This window comes from Mus pahari, chromosome 4 (genome assembly GCF_900095145.1).
Source record: "Mus pahari chromosome 4, PAHARI_EIJ_v1.1, whole genome shotgun sequence".
Taxonomy (NCBI): Eukaryota; Metazoa; Chordata; class Mammalia; order Rodentia; family Muridae; genus Mus; species Mus pahari.
In genome coordinates, this window is record NC_034593.1 from 23,435,570 (window position 1) to 23,445,467 (window position 9,898).

Below are 9,898 nucleotides of genomic sequence, written 5' to 3' on the forward strand. Positions count from 1 at the left end.
CAATAGACTGTAGGACAGGGGTAGCCAGTCTGGAGGATTTTTTACCCCAAGCAGTTCTGAGAGGCAAATCCAATAACCTTCATTGTAAATCCATGCTTGTGATTTTACTGTTGGTTATTTAATTATTGACAGCTGTAAATATGGTAAGATATGACATTTTGAAACAGTTTGTGTTAAATTGTCTTTTAACAGCAAATAAAATTGTTCTAGAGGCAAAACTACTAAGCCAGAACACATGCTGATTGTTTCCATTTTGTCTTGACTCAGCACTGTTCAATTCTTCTAACATATGCTTAAAATTCCCTCTAATGGGCACACAGCTATCAGGATAAAAGGTGATGATGAAATTAAAAGATTCCTAAAATTCCTACTACATGTTAAGTGCTATGCTGAGGGTGATGAACCGTTGGAGGGTATGTACTTATATTCTGCCTTCAGAGTTCATATTCTTCTTTATAGAGATAATTTATACATGGGAGAATACAGGATAATCTAATCATTTGGGATAGATAATTTGTGGGCAAATGTAATAGTATTGTAAGCCCCTATCATATTTTGTGAATGATTTTTCCCCTCCATCTTCTAAAGGAGAACTAGAACTTACCTTTCAGGGCAGAACATCCAGCTTTCTAACATTCCCTCCAACAGATCACATTGTGCTTCTCTGTAAATTTCTGCTAGTATATTCTTTTGGACATCACCTACCCACAGCACAGCCAGCTGTGAAGAGCCATCCTTCCTGACCCTACCTCCTACTTCTCCATTCACTATTATCTCTCCAGGAGCCTAAGTTTGCATGTAGCATCTTGAGTCGGGATTGGCACCATCTCCCTCTTTGAACTGCAGAGGTCCCTGAGGATGGGGAGAGTGACTGTAGGTTAACCAGATCGCTCAGAGATTCAGACTCTCCACTGCTCTTTCAGAAGATGGAGTACAGGCCTGATGCCTACATCAGGTGACTCACTGTAGACTATAACTCCAGCTCCCAAGATCTGACACTCTCTCCTGGCCTCCACAGTCACCCCTCACATGTGGCATATACTCACAAATGCATAGAAATGAAAATAATTCTTTTAAATAAAAATATGAAGTCCAGATGGTGACCATGTCCTTCTAACGCAGTTCATTTTGTACAGTCTTATACAATGCTGCCTAGACAATGATAGCCACATAGCTTTCTTTCCTTCTGTTCTTACTAAAACACCATGTATGACCACCTACTATGCTACTGTGGTGGCCCCTTTACAAGTCCTCTGCCCTCTTGTGCCTTCCATGCTCTGGTATGACTGGCCGCCATGCTTTATCTGTCAATCTCTACAAGCCCTTGCATCCCTGAAACCAATGATGAAACTTGAGCATCCACACAAATGCTGTGCCCTTCTCCAGTACATCCCTTTCCTTGGAGCAATAATACCCACCCCATCCCTCTCTCTTTTGGCTGTGGAGTAGATCTGTAACATTCTTATGCTCTTATGGAGACTGAGCACTTTAGTTGAGGAAGAATATCTTGCCCAGCTTTTCTATCCACTTTGCTCTGCCAAACCAAGGACCTTTCGGAAAGCAGGTGCCCAAAAAAGCACGTATTGAATTGAATTGAGCTAAATTAAATCAGGACCTCCAGGAGCACTTTGACAAATCCAATTAGAGGGAATTATTGTCCCAAACCAGTAGTCTAATTACAGGAAACTTCCCGTATTTTTTTCATTTGAATCAATGGTGGGATTTTGTTGTTTGTTTTTATTCAATTTGGGTTTTTTTTCTTACAATCTTTGTAGAATTTTGGATAGCTAATTTTTCCTATCCAATCTCTATATTAAGAAAAATGACTTCTAGAACAAGGGGTAGTGAATGCAATAAGATTTCCTACCCAAGCTCTATATTAAGAAAAATGATTTCTAGAACAACAGATAGTTAATGCAATATATTTGTTATTTGAGCCTTGGACATTTTTTTCTTACCATTCTTTTTTGTTGTTGTTGTTCAAAAAACATTACATTGGTTAGGGTGGTTGCAGTTTTATAGGAAAATCAAAGTGGTAACAGAGTTCACTGTAACTACCGCATCATCTTCTCCACACAGTCTAAGAGAAGTGAGTATTACATGTATTAGAACTACTGAACAGCATCAACATGGACTGCTCAGGATGTCCCTGCTTGCTTAGCATTGAGCCTAATGACCTTCGTTCTACCATGTTGCATTTACTTGTCACAACTTCTTAAACTCCTCTTGGCTGGAACAGTTTTTCAGGCTGTATTTCTGTCTGGAAGGAAGTGATAGGGGTAACTTAGGTGTATTATAGAGTGCTTTTCTTTGGGAATTTTGAGGTTGCTTAGACCGGTGCCCTTTCCACCCTTCTGTCTGCTGAACTGGGGTAGTTCAGACACGTGTAAAGCAGATTCTTGACTCATAGTTTACATGATTACCTGGAAGCCTTCAATATCACTTTCATGTTTTTATATTTATTTATTTTATTTTATGTGTATGAATATTTTGCCTGCATGTATGTCTGTGCACTGTGTATATGCCTGATGGAAGTCAGAAGAGGGTGTTAGACCCCTGAAATGGGAGTTTGAGATAGTTGAGAACTACCATTTGGGCCCTGGAAATTGAATTGTAGTCCTCTGAGAAATCTACAACTACTTTTAATTTCTGAGCCATTTCCCCAGCACCAACCAACCTCATCTTTTAAATGTATATACCTTATAAAGTATTCTTTGTGCTATAAAGTCCTATGAGTATCAAAACAGAGTTATTTTGCTTTTCTATACTAACCACTGGATTATCAAAATGTATGTTGCTACATCCTAGTGAATCTGCTACCAAAGATGTAAAATGACAGAAGTTGGCATTGATTATCTATCTAGTTGTCTACTTATATTTATAGCTAATCACTCATCAAATTACAAAAGACCTGTGCTTTCGCAATAAACCTGAGTTAAATCTCTCATAAGAAAAGCCTTTGGCCCTAAAACATTCAGTCATGCATATACTGAATACTCTCTAGATGACTCTTGAGTGGCACATACCTCACACAATATGGAGGACATGAACACAGATAAGATCTGATCACTGAGGAACTATGTGTTTATAACGTGGTAGAGATACTCAGAGGACATGGAGAAACAGAATGGAGAACTGTCTGGAACATCCCATGTGTTAAAAGATGTGCTATCTAAGTGAAGGCAAAGAACAGAAAAGGGTACTGGGAAACAGGTCAGACTTAAGTCACCAAGGGTTTTATCTGTGCAGTGTGCACAGAAATAACTGTAGGTTAAATGTTGCTAAGTTAGAAGAGAGTAGGATATGCTTTAAAAACTCCATTAGAGACAAGGCCCCAATAATACCTTTAAAGCCATGGTAAGGACCTTTAACTTTTAACTATAGTTGACTGGAAGCTACTGAAGGTTGGAAGAAAAAAAGCCACACAATCCACTGTGCCACGAAGTAAAAGGAGACTGCCATTAATAAAAGAGAGGAAGTCAACCTCATTGATACACCTTTCAAGGAAAAACAGAAAATATTAGAGATATGATTATGAAGCACAATAGGAAGGACCTAAGTTGAACATAAGAGAGAATGAGAGAAAAGGGTCCAGAATGTGAGGAATTTCTAACATAATAAACCAAAGGTATTAAAGCTCCTCATAAAATAAATACATGGGGAAGGTCATGACCTCCTCTGCCATCCAGGTATACAAATACTCAAGTGGAAGTCAAATAAAAAGTGACTTGAGTAAAGAGCTTAGCTGTACTTACCTATCATTACAGGATAAATTGGTGGTCATAATAAAGACCTTAGAGGAGAGCATGCCAGAAGATTGTGCAAAATGGAGCAGAGCCTCAGAGACTTATTACAGTTAAGAAGATCCCAAGAAGGAAATAGGCACAGACTAGCAAAGGAAAGGAAGACCAGAGATGGGGCATGGAATAGAAAGAATAAACCAGGCAGACTCAAGTCTGCTGTGGGACGTGGGCTGTATTCTGGGGGGGAAAAAAATGTGTAGGGAGGTGATTGGAATATGTAAAAGTTTTAGAAAATTTCTGTAATCAAAAGCCATTACATTATCTTGAACACATGGTGGTAGAATAGTGCATGGGAGGAACAATTAATATAAGAAGCACAGAACCTAAAAATATATATACAAAATGTTCATGATTGAACAATCCTATATAGCAGTGCTATCTCGGGCTAGCTGAGAGGAGTTGCTTACCATATTAGAAGCCAATTAACTAAGGGATAAATGCAGATTGCCTTTTTATTCCATCTATAGGGAATATTGCTGATCAAAATAATGTGGAATATAACTTGAAACTGTCTAAAATTAATAACAGATGAGATAGTTCTGTCCCATAGAAGTCAAAGCACAAAAAACGGACTGGAACACAAGAATATAGTTAAGAATATTTAGCTAAGATTAAAACAAACAGTGGGCAACAGAAAGCAGAATGCCTGCTATATGACTAATTGTTGACGTGTAAATCAAAGCTCCCCAGCCCAAGGTAAACCTTTAAAACAGACCCAGAAAAGCTGGTCTGGGTAGAAGTGACTCTATAAGCCTTTGAAAAGGGATGTTGACAAAAGGAGTTCTGTAATGGTAATTGTTTTAATTAAAAAAGGTAAGTAGGAAGGAAGGAAGGAAGGAAGGAGAGAGAGAGAGAGAGAGAGAGAGAGAGAGAGAGAGAGAGAGAGAGAGAGAGAGAAATGGAAAAAAATGGAAAAGGATTAACTAAATATATAGGGAGGTTTTTCCTTTCTTGGAGTGGGTTTTAAAAATCTTTTTTTTTTTTAATGAAAATTTATCCATATTTACACTTTCTCTGATGTAAATGTTTGGATAGAATCAGAACATTATCAAGAACTTAAAAAGAAGTGAGACTCTTTGTAATAATGGAGCTGTGATCTGACAGTGCCATCCTGGCAGAGGTCCCCAGCTCAGCCTAAGACCAGGTTAGAAACAGAGAATGCCTGATGGACAGACAGGAAGACATGTGACCCCTTCCCTGGAGGCTTTAATCAATACTTATGTATTAATCTATTGGGTTCATGCCATTTTCTCTGAAGCAAGAATTTAAGATCAAGTTCCAAAGAAACGATAGAAGAAGCATTTGTTTGAAGAACTACTTGACTTAACCAATATATTCATATGCCAGAATTGATCACAACAAAGGCTTTCCCATATTTGGGGACATGGTTAATATCAACAGCTCCTTTCTGGGACAGAAAGAGTGACACTGAAAGTTGGCCTTTGACCTTTATCCCAAACACATCCATTCTCACCCCACACACAGGTGAGTTCTTGGAGTCAGTTAAGAAACTGAAATCCAGGCTTTACTAATCTGTTTGCTAATGTGTTTGCTAATCTGCTTTCACTGACATCATTTTGCTTCTCCATTTGTGTAAGAATCCTTTCCACTGCTGGGGACCAAACTCTGAACTTGAAGAGCTCTGCCATTGAGTTATGACCCTAAGCCTTGGCAAGATTTCTGGCAGTCTGCCTGCTAGCATTAATCAGATGTAGTTGTTGGTTGTTGGGGTAAATCTTTTATTAGAGCCTCAGACTAGCATGAGATTTAAGAAACTTGTTTTTGTGATAATTTATTTTTAATTACAATACAATTACATCCTTTTCTCCTCCATCCACCAATCATCCTACATGCCCCTCTCTATTCTCTCTTAAATCCATAGATTCTTTTCCTTGCTAAATGTATATGCAAATAAATGTACAAAAGCAGCTTACAGAGTCTATTTAGTGTTGCTTGTATGATGTTTTCACAGCTGACCACTTGGTGTTAAATAACCACTTAGGCAATTCATCCCTGGAGAATACTGATTCTCCCTCTCATTACCTGTGACTCTTCTGCTAGGGGTGGAGCCCTATCACTTTGTCCCTTCACCAACATGGCATGTCATGGTATCTTTTTTTATTTTATTTTTTGAGGCAGGATCTCGTTCTGTAGACCAGCCTGACCTTGAGCTCGTGGGAGGCCATCAGCCTCCTCTTACTTCTAAGTGCGGGAATTAAAGGCATGTGCCTCCACACCCAGCAATCAGGGACAATTTTAAAAGTACATAAAAAGAATCAAAGGACTAAAGTAATAAATGGTCTCTAAAAGATAAATAATTCCTTGATACCATTTCACATTTTAAAACTGATTTTAAACATAATCATTTGCTAAAACAGCAGAAAGAGTCCATAACAATAAAATGCCAAATCTTGAACTCCTACAACCACAGGTTCTCTACTTTCCAAATTTGTAAATCAGACAGTTGGGGTGCAAGGGACACAGGACACTTAACTTTCCCAGGGTGGGCACTGGCACTCTCTGAGTGGCACAGGGCACATGAGAAAGTCCATCTCTACCTCACGGTGGTGACAGCATCTTGTCAACATTTCCCATAGTACCTCTCTGCTCTGTCACCTGACTCTTGAAAGTTCTCCATATGTCTTTCTGCATAGATCTGCTGGTTCCTGGGTGAATTTCATTACATGCTCAGGTTATCTTTGGTCTTTGGGAAATACGTAGCATAGCAGGAAGAACGGTCACAGACTAGATGTACGGTCACAGACTAGATGTACGGTCACAGACTAGATGTACGGTCACAGACTAGATGTACGGTCACAGACTAGATGTACGGTCACAGGCTAGATGTACGGTCACAGGCTAGATGTACGGTCACAGGCTAGATGTACGGTCACAGACTAGATGTACGATGGTATAGGCTGAATAATCAGATTTTAGGAGAGTGATGAGTACTGCATATAAATGTTAATGTTCTCCTAGAAGCCACAGATTTACAAATCAAAAGCCCAGGAGTGAGATGCCCTTCAAGTTGTTAATCAGAAAACCCTCCCAAAATCTAAACAAAACAAAAACCAAGCAAACAAACCACCAAAAACCATTGTCATTGCCTGGTTGACCACCAGAACTTAATGGCAAGACCCTTTTGCTAAAGACACCACAGACTTTGGTCACAGAACATGGTAAATCAAGTTGACACTGACCTGGCTGTGTAGTGATAAGCAAAAGGATAAACAAGCATGTGTTCTAGCGAAAGAGAAGGAAGCAATGAGGAGACAGTATGCTAACGAATTGAAAATCTCAGGGCCAGAACTATGGCTCAGTTAATATAGCGCTTGCTTGAAAGCATGAGGACCCGATTTCAATTCTCAGAACCTATGTAAAAATGGCATACATGGTGACTTGTGCCTTTAATTCCATTTCTGGGATGACAGAGACAGGAAGATCCCTGAGGCTCAATGGCCAGCCAGCCTAGCCTAATTGGTAAGTTCCAGATCAAAAAGAAATCTTGCCTCAAAGGAAGTAGATGGCTTTCTTTAGGATAAAACCCAATTCCAGCTTTTTCCACATTGTATCACACACACACACACACACACATACACACACACACATCTTAAAGAATTATAAATGGCAGTAAGAAATGTTAAAGAATAAAGGCTAGTGGGACTGGGTATAGATAGTTCTTGAGACAGTATTTTAGATAAAGTATCTAACTCTTGGAATAAAAATAGAGGAAGGAGAAGGAGCCAGACAACAGCCAAGTAGAGGAAACAGCAAGTAGAAAGGCAGGTCAAGGTTCCCTTTGTCAAGAAGGTGGGGGGTCATGGTGGATGTCTCTGCTGATTCCATCATTTTTCCTTGGAGATCAGGAAGCTCTCAGAGTCTGAGTTGAGAACAGGGTGGAAAATAGCTTAAGATGCTACAGAAATGGAAACCCCAACCTAGGTGCATTAAATACAGAAAATCCGTAAAGTCGCTGCAATAATCACACAAATAATGTAAGTGGCAAATTTTATGTCATGTGCATTTTCTGCAATAAGAAGTGGGGGCAGGAAGTGGTATTTCCCTGCATTTGCACGCTGGCATGATGACTGTTCTTTCCCACCTCAGACCCACCGGCGCTCCAGGGAACAATGAGCAGTACAACATGGGGATGGTCGGGACACATGGGCTGGAAACTTCGCATGCAGACACCTTTGGCGGCAGCATTTCAAGAGAAGGAACCTTGATGATCAGAGAGGTAAGCTGGCGCAGCAGCTGTCCAAAGGACATGCCTTCCTCACGTGGTTTCCTATTCAAACTTTTACATAGGATGCTTATGCGTATATTATAAGGGTTCTGGCTAAACAGGAGGATAGGAACCTGTGAGTGAGTCTAAGTGGATGAGTGATTTTAATTATCTGCTGTCTTCTTTTCTGGGTCTTTCCAACTTTCTGCAAAGTGACTTAATTATGCATTAGTCCCCATTCTTCAATAGGAACTATGCAAATGTGATTATAAAATCTGAGCCTGAGGACATAAAACTGGAAAGCACAGATGTTCTCAACACCAGGAAAACAGAAGTGAATGGCCTTTATTAATAGCAAGGATAGTTTTTCGAGTCTCCTCCCCCCTGAATGGTTTCATCCCTATGGATTTCATATAAAATGCTCAGTAATTCCGAGAAATTGTGCTGGAGAACAAAGAAACACAGAAGTCAACTAGGAGGCATCTCTTTGGCATTTATTTTCATCTTTAAATTTTGAGGTTTTAAAAAAAAATTTAGTTACTTTCACGTGCATGGGTGTTTTGCCTGCATGTATGTCTGTGTACCACATGCATGTCTAATGTCTGCAGAGACGAGAAGAAGGGGTTGGATCTGCCTGGAGTTGTAGGCACTTGTGAGCTGTCATGTGGATTCTGGGAATGGAACCCAGTCCTCTTGAAGAACAACCAGTGCTCTTAACTGCTGAGTCTCCCTCCAGCCCTTGGGAAGGTTTTTTTGTTCATTCAGTCTGGCAACATGGCTTCATTTTTTGGGAAGCACATGTTCCCCTTCACCTTCCACTGAGCTTCCCACTGTATCTTTGTTAACCTGAAGTGCCCGAAGAAATTGGAAGCCATCTTCTGTCTTCATTTTATGTGATTTTGAGAAAGTAATGACAAGTAACATTGGGAAATGTTGACATTCATTCCCCTGCATCTGCTTTGGTCCTCTGTAAAACTTCATAAATGGGTTACAGAACTGGATCCATGGATAAACTGCTTGCCACTTGATTATGAAGACAAAAACTTGGATGCCCAGAACCTACAAAAAAAGCCAAGCAGGTGGGGCAGCCACTTGAAATCTCAGCACTCAGGAGGCAGAGGCAGGGTCTCCCTGGGGCAATCTCCTTATTTAGATTGGCCAGAATTGGCAGGTTCTGGGTCTGGGGAAACACTGCCATAACTAATAAAGGGGAGAGAAATAAAGGGCAGTACCTTGCATCATTTTTAGACATGTGCACACACGCACACCTTCATAAATAATAGCATATTGTATAAAATGGTTGAGAACATGGAATGGACTGGTAAGTAAATATAAGTGTTGATAAAAGTTCACTATTTGGGCTGGAGAGATGGCTCAGCATTGACTGTTCTTCCAGAGGTTCTGAGTTCAATTCCCAGCAACCACATGGTGGCTTACAACCATGTGTAATGGGATCTGGTGCCCTCTTCTGGTGTGTCTGAAGTCAGCACAATGTACTAGCATACATAAAATAAATAAATAAATCAAGAAGAAGAAGGAGGAGGAGGAGGAGAAGGAGGAGGAGGAGGACCAAGAAACAAATGCCCAAGAAGTAAGGGAGATTTTTAACATGTTTTCATTGGAAATTTTGTAAATCTGTCTCATAAAAAAATATATATGGGCTGGTGAGATGGCTCAGTGGTTAAGAGCACTGACTGCTCTTCCAGCAACCACATGGTGGCTCACCACCATCTGAAAGGGGATCCGATGCCCTCTTCTGGTGTCTGAAGGCAGCTACAGGGTACTCATGTACATAAAATAAATAAATAAATATCTTTAAAAAGTAATATATATATATATATATATATATATATATATATATATATATATA

General features: G+C 39.8%; 1 protein-coding gene across 3 annotated transcripts in view; it reads left to right on the forward strand.

Annotated features, from left to right (window-relative positions):
- Positions 1-9,898, forward strand: part of Tnik (TRAF2 and NCK interacting kinase) — a 400,191-nt gene that overhangs the window by 360,541 nt on the left and 29,752 nt on the right. For all 3 annotated transcript variants that reach the window (XM_021195419.1, XM_021195420.1, XM_021195418.2), the window contains one exon: positions 7,911-8,040. In XM_021195419.1, coding sequence (XP_021051078.1) covers positions 7,911-8,040 — 130 coding nt within the window. The remainder of the gene's footprint in view (positions 1-7,910; positions 8,041-9,898) is intronic.